A 17,543-nucleotide genomic window follows, 5' to 3' on the forward strand; every position below is an offset into this window, starting at 1 on the left:
CTTTTTTCAGATGGATTGTTTTTCAAAGGGACTGCTGGACAGCAGAACAGGATGGATGGCTGGGCCCCAAGAGCGGTGGGGAACAGAGTTAAACCCAGCCGGTGGCCGGCCGGGCACAAGTGGTGTTCCCCAGGACACCCCTTGTGAGAGAGTGAGTCCAGAGAAGGGCCACAAAGCTGGTGAGGGGTCTGGATAACAAGCCTTAGGAGGAGTGGCTGAAGGAACTGGGACTGTTTAATCTGCAGAAGAGGAAGCTGAGGGAATTATGGCGTGGTCTGGCTTCAGCTCTCAACTAGTTCCACGTTGAGCAAGGACAGCTTGTACTCACAGAAGGCACTGGCTGCTTGGGTTCAAGGTTCCTGCAGAGCTCAGGCTATCTCTCTTCATTAGTGAGGTCGTCCTGTCACCTAGGCAGAGAGAAGAAAATGCAGCTATGAAATGAGACCACTGGAATCGTGAGACTCGTTCTGTGTGCGACTCCAGGAGAATCCAAACCTAACCTTGGAGCTGCCCTGAAGAGCTCCTCATAGCTTGAGGAGTACCAGAGCAGGAACAATTCCCAAAAGGTTTTCACTGCATTCCTAGGGCACTTGAAGGATTGCCCTGGCTGTAGTTAATACCTAGAAATTCCTATCAAAATCTTTGCAGCACAGCAAGGAAATTGAGGGATGGGAAGGCAATATGTACTTACACGTTAGGCAAGAATTGGCTTTGCAAACTAATCTCTCTAACTGTTGGATATGCACTGAACTTCCTCGAGGCCAAATGAGGACCCCTTTATTTGGGGAAGCCTCAATGAATTGGACTTGGGGGGCATCAGACTGGGTGACTACATCTGAGAGTAACTTCCACAAGTGTCAGCATGGGAAAGATAGCTCAGAAAGCCTGGGTCCAAAGTTTGCCTTAAGAAAATATAGTATAGGAATATACAGTTGGCTGTGAGAAAGGGGGGAACTGATGAACAGAAAAGTCTCATTAACAGAACCACAGAGTTGATAAGAATTTTCCGCTTGTTAGCTGAAATGCTGGGACGCAGGGAGGGGGAGAGGGGCTGGCAGACAGCCTTTGGATAGAGAAGGAATAACAGGATTTGTCAGTGATTCACTGCTGTTAGTCTTGGACAAGATGCTCTTTTGGATAAGACAAAGGACACCTGCATGATATGTGTACTTCTGCTCTTTTAGAGAGATAAGCTTTGTATAGATAGGCAGCATCTGGACCTCTGTCATTATAGACAGATAACTTTTTGTATAAAAGTTTGCCCAAACCTCTCTGAAGACACACAGCTCTTTTGAAATGATCCTACCTGTGTCAGGCGCCAGAATAGAAGCACGATACAAGAGACTTACTGAGTCTCTTGTGTGTCTTTCTCTAAGTCATTATCAACGCTGTTTGCAGCACAAACCCAAACCCAAACCCACCCCGAGACACCCCCAGCTCCCACGGGAGCCTGCAGAGACCTCCCAAAGGGTCCGTCGGAGGTGCCCAGCTGCCTCTCCACGACCCTTGACCCTTTCAGATGGACCCACGAGAACTTTACGTATCCCCAGACCCTTTGAGGTGTCCCCAGACATCCTCCGTCACCCCCAAAAGCCCTGCCGATGGCCCCAGACCACCTTCAGACGCCGGAAGGAACACACCTGGGAGTCCCGGGCCGGCAGCGACACCGGAAACCGCACTGCGAGCTCCCCGAATGCGCCAGGACCCCTTGCCCCGGCATAGGACGGCGGTTCGCAGGCACCCTGGGGCACAGAACGGCGTCAGGCGCCGAATCAGGGCTCTCCGCCACCGCTCCGGCTCCAAAGCTGCTCAGCGCGGCGCCCGCCCCCCCGGCCAGAAAAGCGGGGCGCAGCCCGCGAGGAGGGCGCGTGCGCGGGACCGGACCCGCTGCGGCGCAGGCGCCGTATCCATAGCGACCACCGGGACGCTGCCCCCCCTGGCGCGAGCAGAGCCGGGCTAGAGCGCAGGCGCTGTATCCATAGCGACCACCGGGACGCTGCCCCCCCTGTCGCGAGCAGAGCCGGGCTAGGGCGCAGGCGCCGGATCCATAGCGACCACCGGGACGCTGCCCCTGTTGGCGCGAGCAGAGCCGGGCTAGGGCGCAGGCGCTGTGCCCACTGCAGCAGGGTCATTACACAGGCGGGGCGGGATTGAGCACTTCCCTGGGCGTGGGCAGCAGCTCGGCTCGGCCCTGCTCAGAATCTTTTCTATTTACATTAGAAACCACAACGCGCACACCCCACTGTTTTGAATTTGCATGACACAGGCTCTGCTTATAGCTCAAGCCCCTCTGTGGCTTCTGTTTTTCAATTCTCTAAGCCTTTAAAAAGGGCAGACAGGGGTCGTTTCCAAAGCTTTCTTACGCACCATCCCTCCAACCCCTGCCTCTCCAGCTGCAAACCAGAGGTTTGGCTCTGCCTCGCCTCACCGCCGTGCTTACAGTTTTGAAGATTTCGTGGTCCCCTCTGAGAGTTTTCAGCACTTTAGGGGGGTGCCCCCAGCCCTCGCTCACCTGCTCCTCTGCTGCAGCAGCCTCCTGCCCCACGTGGCAAAACCAGCCCACCCACAATCCCCCCACTCCCTTTGATTCACCCCCAAAAATGTCACAAAATAAAGCAAACTGCCCAGCCAGCACCTTGGTGAGGTCAGAACCGCCTTGGTACCCCCAGTCCCGTTCACATGTCCCCAGACCCCTTTTGTCACAATCTGAAGCCCTGGAGGTGCACCGAGCTTACCTTTAGATGCAGGGGGAGCTGAAGCTGGGGCCTCCCAGGGCTGCAGGTACACTAAAACCCAGAGTGAGACCTCCCCAGCTCCTGCAAGACCCCAAAACCTGGAACCCCACAGAGATGCCTGACCCTAAACCCCACCACCTCCTCCCAGTCTCCATCAGGACCCTGCAGAGGCCCTCAGAACCATTCAGATACCCCCAAATTCCCTTTTCATACCCCCCAGGCCCACTTTAGATAACAGCAGACCCCTGTAACACACTCCCAACACAGCAGGTCTGGGGCAGGTCCTCCACCTCTGCCTGGGGAGCAGCTTTGCTGAGCTCCCTTCCAGGCTTTTTCCATTCCAAGAAAAAACAACACACCACAAGCACACACAAAGTTTTAATTGAGAGAGACACAGTTGATATTTCTATTTCCAGTTCAAACCCTCCGTGGCCTGCTCAGGCTGTGCTTTTCTATTCTGGAAGCATTTCAAGATAACAGAGATCCAGGGGGAGTCAGGTCAAAGCCTTGCTGCATACAAATCACTGTCCTGCAAACAGCACCGCTTTTCCTCTGCTGGAACACCTCACACTCACACTTTCCCAGGGCTTTCCCTCCCCTCCAAGAACGTTCTGGCATTTCAAACATTCAGGTCTGCAAGCAGCCTTTGTGGGAGACTGCCCCCACCCCTCCCTCACTGCTCCTCTGCTGCACCCTTACCACCCCCACGTGGCATCACAGAAGGAAAGACAGCTGAGCGGCTACGCTCCTCTTCTTTTTATCACCCCGAGCTGGGGACAGCCTTCTGGGTAAGGTTTCCACCTTCAGCAACTGGCTGAGCTTTGCTCTCATCCACTAAACCCTTCGGTGGTTTCAGCTTTCTGAGCCTGTGTTGGCACAAGTCCTCATCAGGGCACTGCAAACAGAGAGAGACAAACCTTTCTTCTGTCCAAGAGATCCAGGAAGAGGATGGCTGAGCAGACACTTCTAAAGAAAGTAACTCACCTAAATCTCACATTTGTCCCAAGTTTGCAACAAAAAAACACTCTGTGAACAACAGAGCGGTGCTCCCACGGTGGTCACCAGCTTGCAAGCTACAGCAGAAATAAAAACCTTTTTATTACAGAAGCACTGGCAAAATTTTACAGACAAATAAGTGCTGTGATTGAGCTAAACTGTTCCCTGAAGAATCCCCCCGGTGTTTAGGAGGGTTAAAAAGTGCAAAGAACGTCCACAACAGATGCTTAAGCCTAGAAACAAGCCAGGATGCCTGCAAGGGAAGGAGCAGTTGCTCCATGTGAAGACATGATGAGAAGCTTTGGAGAGTTTGATTTGAGTCTGCCCTCTCACCTGATTGCCTGGCACGTGGACTAACTGAAAACTGGTCCTTAGTGTCCCTGCTGAACACTGCTTCCATACCACTTAAAATTTCCTTCCAACTCATTAAAAGCACGGAGGCATCACATAAGAGCAAAAGAACAAAAATTATTCTCTCCCAAAGAAGAGGATCACTGGGAACACAAATTCACCCTTACACCTGTGGCATGTTCACCCTGAGCACAGAAAAGCTGTCCAGAATCGAAGCAAAATGGACTTCAAACGGACACAGTAAGAGCTGCGTGGTACCTCAACCATTTTGCACTAGTGCAAGTGACAATCCACATGGAAGAAGGATGGGATTCTTGCACAACAGGACTGCAGCTCATTATGCCAGGAGACATAAACAGGCAAAAAATCACCTGAGGCAGGCCTTTGATACAGCTTGTGGCAGCTGAAGGCTAGTCTGAGTGTGCTTTCCACATGAAGAATATCTGAAGGAGCAGCACAAGAAGTGATGATACACAGCAGTGCTACGTTCTGTCTGCCTTGACAAAGATTGCCAAAAGGACAAAAGAAGGCCTTGGTAGTGCCAATTCCTCCCTGCCCGAGGGAAAGAGGGATGCCCCCAGCCGGCCCTCCTGGCTGCAGCACAACACCACCTCTTCAGGAGCCCAGGGACTGACCTCAACCCTCTAAGGGTTTGTTCCTGTTAGCTGCCAAAAGCAGCCTCCCCAGCCCTGCTTACAGGGACCTTGGGCTGCTGCTGGGGACAGAAGGGGACAGAACGGCACAGAAGGCTCCATAACTCGTCACACAGGCCCCGAGTGCGGGGCTGTTAAGCTGACAGGGTGCCAAGGGAACAGGCTGCCATGAAGGCAGAGACCCAGGCCCTGAACTACAGGGGGGTCACCTTGCCGCAAGACGACTTAAGCGGCTTCGCTGTGTCCATCCAATCAAAGGAGGGGCAAGCCGAGCTCCCACCCCACTCGAGGCCTCCAAGGAGACTGCCGTGGAACCGCCCAGAGCCCCTCTTTCCCTCCTGGGAAGCCTAAGCTAAGCTACAGCCTTTTCTAAGGGACCTAAAGGACAAGCAGACTCAGGCACACAGAGGCAAGAGGGGCCACACACACAGCCCTTCCCAAGAGAGGGAGCAAGCTCTGGGCAGCCACTGGTGGGGCAGGCATCCTTAACCCCGAGCAGGAGAGCAGAGGGTCAGACCTGGCCCCCCCGGGGATGCATGCAGGTAGAGGGGCCTCAGGATGCCAATCGTTGTGACATGCCCCAAGTACAGGGCGTCACGCTGGCCAGGCCGCCAGCAGCCGAGAAACTGTTTAAAGGGCCCTCCCCTGCTTACAGGGGGGGCTGGGGTCCAGGCAGCTACACTTCCCCCCATACGGGCCGAGACGCCGGCTCGGACCCTCCTTACAGGGTTGCCAGTCTCCGTGCAGCCAAGGAGCTAGGTGGCAAAACGCCTACAACAGCAAAAGCAAAGACCGAGCCCTGCTTACAGGGAGGTCGCCCAGCACAAAGCCAACCAGGGCACCCTAACGGTGCTGGCAAAGATCTTGTGTTACCACAGCCAAATTGAGAGGGAGGTCTCATTGCCCAGGGCGCCTTTCTCCTGTCCTGCTCTTCAGCCGGACGCCGCTCCTCTTGCCTCGCCGCCTCTTGCCTCCGCCGTATGTTGCCTCGCCGCCTCTTGCCTCCGCCGTATGTTGCCTCGCCGCTCCGCAGCGGGCCTCTTCTTCCTTCTGTGCCAGCCACTGCCAAGGAAGGAGGACAGAGTTAGGCCTCAGTAGTGCCAGTTGCTCCCCGCCCGAGGGAAAGAGGGAAGCCTCCAGCCCCGCAGGCAGCTCCCCATGGGCACCCCCCGGCCAGCTACCCGCCCGCAGACACCCCCAGCTCTGCAAAGTCTTCCCGCTTTCGCTCGACTCACCCAAGCGGCGCACGGCACACTTCCGGTCGGGACCGCAGACGGGCGCCGCAGCAGACGCCCTGGGCAATGGAGCTGGGCATGCAACGCAGCGGCCAGAGCGGCTGCACGACCCTGCTTACAGGGGGCTGGAGCCGCCGCTGGCATTTCAAAGCGCCCGGGATGCCAGGGCACTGACCGGGCCCTGACTTACAGGGCGGCCCTGGTCCCAAAAGGCCCACGGAGGCTCCTTCTCTCCGCTTCAGGGGCATCTTGACCCACACCCCGCTAGCCGGGGGGGGTGCCCCACACAGGCTGCCAGCTGAGCGCAAAGGCACTCGGACCCCGACCCCTCTTACGGGCGGGTCGAAACCCAGGGAGCTGAGAGCTTGGCCTGGCCCCGCAGCTACAGGAAGACAGCAGCCAGGCAGTGGGGCATCACGGCCAAAGGCCGGGGGGCTGTGGCCCCAGCCCCGAAGACGGGGTGGGGCGGGGGGGGAACAACACGCTAAGATAAGCCCCACACATTCCCTGGCCCCATGCCTCTGAAAGGCCGGGACCAGATCTACCCGCCCTGATTACAGGGGGGGTCCCTCCTTGAACCTCCCGCCGGACACCGGCAACACACTTCCCTGCCTACAGGGCGGTCGCTCTCGGCCCGGCACTCCCAAAAAGCCCCACGGAGAGCCACGGGCTCTGGCCTGCGCCCACTTACGGGCCGGCCCTCCTGGCTGCAGCACAACACCACCTCTTCAGGAGCCCAGGGACTGACCTCAACCCTCTAAGGGTTTGTTCCTGTTAGCTGCCAAAAGCAGCCTCCCCAGCCCTGCTTACAGGGACCTTGGGCTGCTGCTGGGGACAGAAGGGGACAGAACGGCACAGAAGGCTCCATAACTCGTCACACAGGCCCCGAGTGCGGGGCTGTTAAGCTGACAGGGTGCCAAGGGAACAGGCTGCCATGAAGGCAGAGACCCAGGCCCTGAACTACAGGGGGGTCACCTTGCCGCAAGACGACTTAAGCGGCTTCGCTGCGTCCATCCAATCAAAGGAGGGGCAAGCCGAGCTCCCACCCCACTCGAGGCCTCCAAGGAGACTGCCGTGGAACCGCCCAGAGCCCCTCTTTCCCTCCTGGGAAGCCTAAGCTAAGCTACAGCCTTTTCTAAGGGACCTAAAGGACAAGCAGACTCAGGCACACAGAGGCAAGAGGGGCCACACACACAGCCCTTCCCAAGAGAGGGAGCAAGCTCTGGGCAGCCACTGGTGGGGCAGGCATCCTTAACCCCGAGCAGGAGAGCAGAGGGTCAGACCTGGCCCCCCCGGGGATGCATGCAGGTAGAGGGGCCTCAGGATGCCAATCGTTGTGACATGCCCCAAGTACAGGGCGTCACGCTGGCCAGGCCGCCAGCAGCCGAGAAACTGTTTAAAGGGCCCTCCCCTGCTTACAGGGGGGGCTGGGGTCCAGGCAGCTACACTTCCCCCCATACGGGCCGAGACGCCGGCTCGGACCCTCCTTACAGGGTTGCCAGTCTCCGTGCAGCCAAGGAGCTAGGTGGCAAAACGCCTACAACAGCAAAAGCAAAGACCGAGCCCTGCTTACAGGGAGGTCGCCCAGCACAAAGCCAACCAGGGCACCCTAACGGTGCTGGCAAAGATCTTGTGTTACCACAGCCAAATTGAGAGGGAGGTCTCATTGCCCAGGGCGCCTTTCTCCTGTCCTGCTCTTCAGCCGGACGCCGCTCCTCTTGCCTCGCCGCCTCTTGCCTCCGCCGTATGTTGCCTCGCCGCCTCTTGCCTCCACCGTATGTTGCCTCGCCGCCTCTTGCCTCCGCCGTATGTTGCCTCGCCGCTCCGCAGCGGGCCTCTTCTTCCTTCTGTGCCAGCCACTGCCAAGGAAGGAGGACAGAGTTAGGCCTCAGTAGTGCCAGTTGCTCCCCGCCCAAGGGAAAGAGGGAAGCCTCCAGCCCCGCAGGCAGCTCCCCATGGGCACCCCCCGGCCAGCTACCCGCCCGCAGACACCCCCAGCTCTGCAAAGTCTTCCCGCTTTCGCTCGACTCACCCAAGCGGCGCACGGCACACTTCCGGTCGGGACCGCAGACGGGCGCCGCAGCAGACGCCCTGGGCAATGGAGCTGGGCATGCAACGCAGCGGCCAGAGCGGCTGCACGACCCTGCTTACAGGGGGCTGGAGCCGCCGCTGGCATTTCAAAGCGCCCGGGATGCCAGGGCACTGACCGGGCCCTGACTTACAGGGCGGCCCTGGTCCCAAAAGGCCCACGGAGGCTCCTTCTCTCCGCTTCAGGGGCATCTTGACCCACACCCCGCTAGCCGGTCGGGGTGCCCCACACAGGCTGCCAGCTGAGCGCAAAGGCACTCGGACCCTGACCCCTCTTACGGGCGGGTCGAAACCCAGGGAGCTGAGAGCTTGGCCTGGCCCCGCAGCTACAGGAAGACAGCAGCCAGGCAGTGGGGCATCACGGCCAAAGGCCGGGGGGCTGTGGCCCCAGCCCCGAAGACGGGGTGGGGCGGGGGGGAACAACACGCTAAGATAAGCCCCACACACTCCCTGGCCCCATGCCTCTGAAAGGCCGGGACCAGATCTACCCGCCCTGATTACAGGGGGGGTCCCTCCTTGAACCTCCCGCCGGACACCGGCAACACACTTCCCTGCCTACAGGGCGGTCGCTCTCGGCCCGGCACTCCCAAAAAGCCCCACGGAGAGCCACGGGCTCTGGCCTGCGCCCACTTACGGGCCGGCCCTCCTGGCTGCAGCACAACACCACCTCTTCAGGAGCCCAGGGACTGACCTCAACCCTCTAAGGGTTTGTTCCTGTTAGCTGCCAAAAGCAGCCTCCCCAGCCCTGCTTACAGGGACCTGGGGCTGCTGCTGCTGGGGACAGAAGGGGACAGAACGGCACAGAAGGCTCCATAACTCGTCACACAGGCCCCGAGTGCGGGGCTGTTAAGCTGACAGGGTGCCAAGGGAACAGGCTGCCATGAAGGCAGAGACCCAGGCCCTGAACTACAGGGGGGTCACCTTGCCGCAAGACGACTTAAGCGGCTTCGCTGCGTCCATCCAATCAAAGGAGGGGCAAGCCGAGCTCCCACCCCACTCGAGGCCTCCAAGGAGACTGCCGTGGAACCGCCCAGAGCCCCTCTTTCCCTCCTGGGAAGCCTAAGCTAAGCTACAGCCTTTTCTAAGGGACCTAAAGGACAAGCAGACTCAGGCACACAGAGGCAAGAGGGGCCACACACACAGCCCTTCCCAAGAGAGGGAGCAAGCTCTGGGCAGCCACTGGTGGGGCAGGCATCCTTAACCCCGAGCAGGAGAGCAGAGGGTCAGACCTGGCCCCCCCGGGGATGCATGCAGGTAGAGGGGCCTCAGGATGCCAATCGTTGTGACATGCCCCAAGTACAGGGCGTCACGCTGGCCAGGCCGCCAGCAGCCGAGAAACTGTTTAAAGGGCCCTCCCCTGCTTACAGGGGGGGCTGGGGTCCAGGCAGCTACACTTCCCCCCATACGGGCCGAGACGCCGGCTCGGACCCTCCTTACAGGGTTGCCAGTCTCCGTGCAGCCAAGGAGCTAGGTGGCAAAACGCCTACAACAGCAAAAGCAAAGACCGAGCCCTGCTTACAGGGAGGTCGCCCAGCACAAAGCCAACCAGGGCACCCTAACGGTGCTGGCAAAGATCTTGTGTTACCACAGCCAAATTGAGAGGGAGGTCTCATTGCCCAGGGCGCCTTTCTCCTGTCCTGCTCTTCAGCCGGACGCCGCTCCTCTTGCCTCGCCGCCTCTTGCCTCCGCCGTATGTTGCCTCGCCGCCTCTTGCCTCCGCCGTATGTTGCCTCGCCGCTCCGCAGCGGGCCTCTTCTTCCTTCTGTGCCAGCCACTGCCAAGGAAGGAGGACAGAGTTAGGCCTCAGTAGTGCCAGTTGCTCCCCGCCCGAGGGAAAGAGGGAAGCCTCCAGCCCCGCAGGCAGCTCCCCATGGGCACCCCCCGGCCAGCTACCCGCCCGCAGACACCCCCAGCTCTGCAAAGTCTTCCCGCTTTCGCTCGACTCACCCAAGCGGCGCACGGCACACTTCCGGTCGGGACCGCAGACGGGCGCCGCAGCAGACGCCCTGGGCAATGGAGCTGGGCATGCAACGCAGCGGCCAGAGCGGCTGCACGACCCTGCTTACAGGGGGCTGGAGCCGCCGCTGGCATTTCAAAGCGCCCGGGATGCCAGGGCACTGACCGGGCCCTGACTTACAGGGCGGCCCTGGTCCCAAAAGGCCCACGGAGGCTCCTTCTCTCCGCTTCAGGGGCATCTTGACCCACACCCCCGCTAGCCGGGGGGGGTGCCCCACACAGGCTGCCAGCTGAGCGCAAAGGCACTCGGACCCCGACCCCTCTTACGGGCGGGTCGAAACCCAGGGAGCTGAGAGCTTGGCCTGGCCCCGCAGCTACAGGAAGACAGCAGCCAGGCAGTGGGGCATCACGGCCAAAGGCCGGGGGGCTGTGGCCCCAGCCCCGAAGACGGGGTGGGGCGGGGGGGAACAACACGCTAAGATAAGCCCCACACACTCCCTGGCCCCATGCCTCTGAAAGGCCGGGACCAGATCTACCCGCCCTGATTACAGGGGGGGTCCCTCCTTGAACCTCCCGCCGGACACCGGCAACACACTTCCCTGCCTACAGGGCGGTCGCTCTCGGCCCGGCACTCCCAAAAAGCCCCACGGAGAGCCACGGGCTCTGGCCTGCGCCCACTTACGGGCCGGCCCTCCTGGCTGCAGCACAACACCACCTCTTCAGGAGCCCAGGGACTGACCTCAACCCTCTAAGGGTTTGTTCCTGTTAGCTGCCAAAAGCAGCCTCCCCAGCCCTGCTTACAGGGACCTTGGGCTGCTGCTGGGGACAGAAGGGGACAGAACGGCACAGAAGGCTCCATAACTCGTCACACAGGCCCCGAGTGCGGGGCTGTTAAGCTGACAGGGTGCCAAGGGAACAGGCTGCCATGAAGGCAGAGACCCAGGCCCTGAACTACAGGGGGGTCACCTTGCCGCAAGACGACTTAAGCGGCTTCGCTGTGTCCATCCAATCAAAGGAGGGGCAAGCCGAGCTCCCACCCCACTCGAGGCCTCCAAGGAGACTGCCGTGGAACCGCCCAGAGCCCCTCTTTCCCTCCTGGGAAGCCTAAGCTAAGCTACAGCCTTTTCTAAGGGACCTAAAGGACAAGCAGACTCAGGCACACAGAGGCAAGAGGGGCCACACACACAGCCCTTCCCAAGAGAGGGAGCAAGCTCTGGGCAGCCACTGGTGGGGCAGGCATCCTTAACCCCGAGCAGGAGAGCAGAGGGTCAGACCTGGCCCCCCCGGGGATGCATGCAGGTAGAGGGGCCTCAGGATGCCAATCGTTGTGACATGCCCCAAGTACAGGGCGTCACGCTGGCCAGGCCGCCAGCAGCCGAGAAACTGTTTAAAGGGCCCTCCCCTGCTTACAGGGGGGGCTGGGGTCCAGGCAGCTACACTTCCCCCCATACGGGCCGAGACGCCGGCTCGGACCCTCCTTACAGGGTTGCCAGTCTCCGTGCAGCCAAGGAGCTAGGTGGCAAAACGCCTACAACAGCAAAAGCAAAGACCGAGCCCTGCTTACAGGGAGGTCGCCCAGCACAAAGCCAACCAGGGCACCCTAACGGTGCTGGCAAAGATCTTGTGTTACCACAGCCAAATTGAGAGGGAGGTCTCATTGCCCAGGGCGCCTTTCTCCTGTCCTGCTCTTCAGCCGGACGCCGCTCCTCTTGCCTCGCCGCCTCTTGCCTCCGCCGTATGTTGCCTCGCCGCCTCTTGCCTCCACCGTATGTTGCCTCGCCGCCTCTTGCCTCCGCCGTATGTTGCCTCGCCGCTCCGCAGCGGGCCTCTTCTTCCTTCTGTGCCAGCCACTGCCAAGGAAGGAGGACAGAGTTAGGCCTCAGTAGTGCCAGTTGCTCCCCGCCCAAGGGAAAGAGGGAAGCCTCCAGCCCCGCAGGCAGCTCCCCATGGGCACCCCCCGGCCAGCTACCCGCCCGCAGACACCCCCAGCTCTGCAAAGTCTTCCCGCTTTCGCTCGACTCACCCAAGCGGCGCACGGCACACTTCCGGTCGGGACCGCAGACGGGCGCCGCAGCAGACGCCCTGGGCAATGGAGCTGGGCATGCAACGCAGCGGCCAGAGCGGCTGCACGACCCTGCTTACAGGGGGCTGGAGCCGCCGCTGGCATTTCAAAGCGCCCGGGATGCCAGGGCACTGACCGGGCCCTGACTTACAGGGCGGCCCTGGTCCCAAAAGGCCCACGGAGGCTCCTTCTCTCCGCTTCAGGGGCATCTTGACCCACACCCCGCTAGCCGGTGGGGGTGCCCCACACAGGCTGCCAGCTGAGCGCAAAGGCACTCGGACCCCGACCCCTCTTACGGGCGGGTCGAAACCCAGGGAGCTGAGAGCTTGGCCTGGCCCCGCAGCTACAGGAAGACAGCAGCCAGGCAGTGGGGCATCACGGCCAAAGGCCGGGGGGCTGTGGCCCCAGCCCCGAAGACGGGGTGGGGCGGGGGGGAACAACACGCTAAGATAAGCCCCACACACTCCCTGGCCCCATGCCTCTGAAAGGCCGGGACCAGATCTACCCGCCCTGATTACAGGGGGGGTCCCTCCTTGAACCTCCCGCCGGACACCGGCAACACACTTCCCTGCCTACAGGGCGGTCGCTCTCGGCCCGGCACTCCCAAAAAGCCCCACGGAGAGCCACGGGCTCTGGCCTGCGCCCACTTACGGGCCGGCCCTCCTGGCTGCAGCACAACACCACCTCTTCAGGAGCCCAGGGACTGACCTCAACCCTCTAAGGGTTTGTTCCTGTTAGCTGCCAAAAGCAGCCTCCCCAGCCCTGCTTACAGGGACCTGGGGCTGCTGCTGCTGGGGACAGAAGGGGACAGAACGGCACAGAAGGCTCCATAACTCGTCACACAGGCCCCGAGTGCGGGGCTGTTAAGCTGACAGGGTGCCAAGGGAACAGGCTGCCATGAAGGCAGAGACCCAGGCCCTGAACTACAGGGGGGTCACCTTGCCGCAAGACGACTTAAGCGGCTTCGCTGCGTCCATCCAATCAAAGGAGGGGCAAGCCGAGCTCCCACCCCACTCGAGGCCTCCAAGGAGACTGCCGTGGAACCGCCCAGAGCCCCTCTTTCCCTCCTGGGAAGCCTAAGCTAAGCTACAGCCTTTTCTAAGGGACCTAAAGGACAAGCAGACTCAGGCACACAGAGGCAAGAGGGGCCACACACACAGCCCTTCCCAAGAGAGGGAGCAAGCTCTGGGCAGCCACTGGTGGGGCAGGCATCCTTAACCCCGAGCAGGAGAGCAGAGGGTCAGACCTGGCCCCCCCGGGGATGCATGCAGGTAGAGGGGCCTCAGGATGCCAATCGTTGTGACATGCCCCAAGTACAGGGCGTCACGCTGGCCAGGCCGCCAGCAGCCGAGAAACTGTTTAAAGGGCCCTCCCCTGCTTACAGGGGGGGCTGGGGTCCAGGCAGCTACACTTCCCCCCATACGGGCCGAGACGCCGGCTCGGACCCTCCTTACAGGGTTGCCAGTCTCCGTGCAGCCAAGGAGCTAGGTGGCAAAACGCCTACAACAGCAAAAGCAAAGACCGAGCCCTGCTTACAGGGAGGTCGCCCAGCACAAAGCCAACCAGGGCACCCTAACGGTGCTGGCAAAGATCTTGTGTTACCACAGCCAAATTGAGAGGGAGGTCTCATTGCCCAGGGCGCCTTTCTCCTGTCCTGCTCTTCAGCCGGACGCCGCTCCTCTTGCCTCGCCGCCTCTTGCCTCCGCCGTATGTTGCCTCGCCGCCTCTTGCCTCCGCCGTATGTTGCCTCGCCGCTCCGCAGCGGGCCTCTTCTTCCTTCTGTGCCAGCCACTGCCAAGGAAGGAGGACAGAGTTAGGCCTCAGTAGTGCCAGTTGCTCCCCGCCCGAGGGAAAGAGGGAAGCCTCCAGCCCCGCAGGCAGCTCCCCATGGGCACCCCCCGGCCAGCTACCCGCCCGCAGACACCCCCAGCTCTGCAAAGTCTTCCCGCTTTCGCTCGACTCACCCAAGCGGCGCACGGCACACTTCCGGTCGGGACCGCAGACGGGCGCCGCAGCAGACGCCCTGGGCAATGGAGCTGGGCATGCAACGCAGCGGCCAGAGCGGCTGCACGACCCTGCTTACAGGGGGCTGGAGCCGCCGCTGGCATTTCAAAGCGCCCGGGATGCCAGGGCACTGACCGGGCCCTGACTTACAGGGCGGCCCTGGTCCCAAAAGGCCCACGGAGGCTCCTTCTCTCCGCTTCAGGGGCATCTTGACCCACACCCCGCTAGCCGGGGGGGGTGCCCCACACAGGCTGCCAGCTGAGCGCAAAGGCACTCGGACCCCGACCCCTCTTACGGGCGGGTCGAAACCCAGGGAGCTGAGAGCTTGGCCTGGCCCCGCAGCTACAGGAAGACAGCAGCCAGGCAGTGGGGCATCACGGCCAAAGGCCGGGGGGCTGTGGCCCCAGCCCCGAAGACGGGGTGGGGCGGGGGGGAACAACACGCTAAGATAAGCCCCACACACTCCCTGGCCCCATGCCTCTGAAAGGCCGGGACCAGATCTACCCGCCCTGATTACAGGGGGGGTCCCTCCTTGAACCTCCCGCCGGACACCGGCAACACACTTCCCTGCCTACAGGGCGGTCGCTCTCGGCCCGGCACTCCCAAAAAGCCCCACGGAGAGCCACGGGCTCTGGCCTGCGCCCACTTACGGGCCGGCCCTCCTGGCTGCAGCACAACACCACCTCTTCAGGAGCCCAGGGACTGACCTCAACCCTCTAAGGGTTTGTTCCTGTTAGCTGCCAAAAGCAGCCTCCCCAGCCCTGCTTACAGGGACCTTGGGCTGCTGCTGGGGACAGAAGGGGACAGAACGGCACAGAAGGCTCCATAACTCGTCACACAGGCCCCGAGTGCGGGGCTGTTAAGCTGACAGGGTGCCAAGGGAACAGGCTGCCATGAAGGCAGAGACCCAGGCCCTGAACTACAGGGGGGTCACCTTGCCGCAAGACGACTTAAGCGGCTTCGCTGCGTCCATCCAATCAAAGGAGGGGCAAGCCGAGCTCCCACCCCACTCGAGGCCTCCAAGGAGACTGCCGTGGAACCGCCCAGAGCCCCTCTTTCCCTCCTGGGAAGCCTAAGCTAAGCTACAGCCTTTTCTAAGGGACCTAAAGGACAAGCAGACTCAGGCACACAGAGGCAAGAGGGGCCACACACACAGCCCTTCCCAAGAGAGGGAGCAAGCTCTGGGCAGCCACTGGTGGGGCAGGCATCCTTAACCCCGAGCAGGAGAGCAGAGGGTCAGACCTGGCCCCCCCGGGGATGCATGCAGGTAGAGGGGCCTCAGGATGCCAATCGTTGTGACATGCCCCAAGTACAGGGCGTCACGCTGGCCAGGCCGCCAGCAGCCGAGAAACTGTTTAAAGGGCCCTCCCCTGCTTACAGGGGGGGCTGGGGTCCAGGCAGCTACACTTCCCCCCATACGGGCCGAGACGCCGGCTCGGACCCTCCTTACAGGGTTGCCAGTCTCCGTGCAGCCAAGGAGCTAGGTGGCAAAACGCCTACAACAGCAAAAGCAAAGACCGAGCCCTGCTTACAGGGAGGTCGCCCAGCACAAAGCCAACCAGGGCACCCTAACGGTGCTGGCAAAGATCTTGTGTTACCACAGCCAAATTGAGAGGGAGGTCTCATTGCCCAGGGCGCCTTTCTCCTGTCCTGCTCTTCAGCCGGACGCCGCTCCTCTTGCCTCGCCGCCTCTTGCCTCCGCCGTATGTTGCCTCGCCGCCTCTTGCCTCCACCGTATGTTGCCTCGCCGCCTCTTGCCTCCGCCGTATGTTGCCTCGCCGCTCCGCAGCGGGCCTCTTCTTCCTTCTGTGCCAGCCACTGCCAAGGAAGGAGGACAGAGTTAGGCCTCAGTAGTGCCAGTTGCTCCCCGCCCAAGGGAAAGAGGGAAGCCTCCAGCCCCGCAGGCAGCTCCCCATGGGCACCCCCCGGCCAGCTACCCGCCCGCAGACACCCCCAGCTCTGCAAAGTCTTCCCGCTTTCGCTCGACTCACCCAAGCGGCGCACGGCACACTTCCGGTCGGGACCGCAGACGGGCGCCGCAGCAGACGCCCTGGGCAATGGAGCTGGGCATGCAACGCAGCGGCCAGAGCGGCTGCACGACCCTGCTTACAGGGGGCTGGAGCCGCCGCTGGCATTTCAAAGCGCCCGGGATGCCAGGGCACTGACCGGGCCCTGACTTACAGGGCGGCCCTGGTCCCAAAAGGCCCACGGAGGCTCCTTCTCTCCGCTTCAGGGGCATCTTGACCCACACCCCGCTAGCCGGTGGGGGTGCCCCACACAGGCTGCCAGCTGAGCGCAAAGGCACTCGGACCCCGACCCCTCTTACGGGCGGGTCGAAACCCAGGGAGCTGAGAGCTTGGCCTGGCCCCGCAGCTACAGGAAGACAGCAGCCAGGCAGTGGGGCATCACGGCCAAAGGCCGGGGGGCTGTGGCCCCAGCCCCGAAGACGGGGTGGGGCGGGGGGGAACAACACGCTAAGATAAGCCCCACACACTCCCTGGCCCCATGCCTCTGAAAGGCCGGGACCAGATCTACCCGCCCTGATTACAGGGGGGGTCCCTCCTTGAACCTCCCGCCGGACACCGGCAACACACTTCCCTGCCTACAGGGCGGTCGCTCTCGGCCCGGCACTCCCAAAAAGCCCCACGGAGAGCCACGGGCTCTGGCCTGCGCCCACTTACGGGCCGGCCCTCCTGGCTGCAGCACAACACCACCTCTTCAGGAGCCCAGGGACTGACCTCAACCCTCTAAGGGTTTGTTCCTGTTAGCTGCCAAAAGCAGCCTCCCCAGCCCTGCTTACAGGGACCTGGGGCTGCTGCTGCTGGGGACAGAAGGGGACAGAACGGCACAGAAGGCTCCATAACTCGTCACACAGGCCCCGAGTGCGGGGCTGTTAAGCTGACAGGGTGCCAAGGGAACAGGCTGCCATGAAGGCAGAGACCCAGGCCCTGAACTACAGGGGGGTCACCTTGCCGCAAGACGACTTAAGCGGCTTCGCTGCGTCCATCCAATCAAAGGAGGGGCAAGCCGAGCTCCCACCCCACTCGAGGCCTCCAAGGAGACTGCCGTGGAACCGCCCAGAGCCCCTCTTTCCCTCCTGGGAAGCCTAAGCTAAGCTACAGCCTTTTCTAAGGGACCTAAAGGACAAGCAGACTCAGGCACACAGAGGCAAGAGGGGCCACGCACACAGCCCTTCCCAAGAGAGGGAGCAAGCTCTGGGCAGCCACTGGTGGGGCAGGCATCCTTAACCCCGAGCAGGAGAGCAGAGGGTCAGACCTGGCCCCCCCGGGGATGCATGCAGGTAGAGGGGCCTCAGGATGCCAATCGTTGTGACATGCCCCAAGTACAGGGCGTCACGCTGGCCAGGCCGCCAGCAGCCGAGAAACTGTTTAAAGGGCCCTCCCCTGCTTACAGGGGGGGCTGGGGTCCAGGCAGCTACACTTCCCCCCATACGGGCCGAGAC

General features: G+C 61.6%; 1 protein-coding gene across 6 annotated transcripts; it reads right to left on the minus strand.

Moving 5' to 3' along the window:
* Positions 1–334: 334 nt before the first annotated feature.
* LOC137452378 (uncharacterized) lies at positions 335–17,473 on the minus strand. 6 transcript variants are annotated; one of them, XM_068160747.1, is made up of 8 exons: positions 16,072–17,473; positions 15,679–15,898; positions 13,679–13,867; positions 11,645–11,864; positions 9,644–9,832; positions 7,610–7,829; positions 5,609–5,797; positions 335–407 (listed from the first exon to the last, which is right to left on the minus strand). In XM_068160747.1, exons 1-4 carry the CDS (start codon positions 16,213–16,215, stop codon positions 11,704–11,706), a joined length of 714 nt encoding a protein of 237 aa, XP_068016848.1. In that variant the 5' UTR covers positions 16,216–17,473; the 3' UTR covers positions 335–407; positions 5,609–5,797; positions 7,610–7,829; positions 9,644–9,832; positions 11,645–11,703. The 6 variants fall into 6 exon arrangements, 3 of the variants coding, with proteins under 3 accessions (XP_068016848.1, XP_068016847.1, XP_068016849.1); XM_068160746.1 differs by lacking the exon at positions 335–407 and having other exon boundaries at positions 5,021–5,797; XM_068160748.1 differs by lacking the exons at positions 335–407; positions 13,679–13,867; positions 15,679–15,898; positions 16,072–17,473 and adding an exon at positions 12,038–13,669 and having other exon boundaries at positions 5,021–5,797.
* Between the last annotated feature and the right edge of the window lie 70 nt (positions 17,474–17,543).

Source organism: Melanerpes formicivorus, unplaced genomic scaffold, assembly GCF_026170545.1.
Source record: "Melanerpes formicivorus ecotype bairdi unplaced genomic scaffold, bMelFor1.0.p_v2 SCAF_52, whole genome shotgun sequence".
NCBI lineage: Eukaryota > Metazoa > Chordata > Aves > Piciformes > Picidae > Melanerpes > Melanerpes formicivorus.

What these genes read in the sequence shown, in the direction of transcription:
- LOC137452378 (XM_068160747.1), bottom strand. Translation starts at nt 16,215, where the DNA reads ATGCCAGCGGCGGCTCCAGCCCCCTGTAAGCAGGGTCGTGCAGCCGCT. An exon ending in GTGTGCCGTGCGCCGCTTGG is followed by an intron (nt 15,899 to 16,071) that starts GTGAGTCGAGCG and finishes CTTCCTTGGCAG; the next exon opens with TGGCTGGCACAGAAGGAAGA. An exon ending in TCCCTCTCAATTTGGCTGTG is followed by an intron (nt 11,865 to 13,678) that starts GTAACACAAGAT and finishes CTTCCTTGGCAG; the next exon opens with TGGCTGGCACAGAAGGAAGA.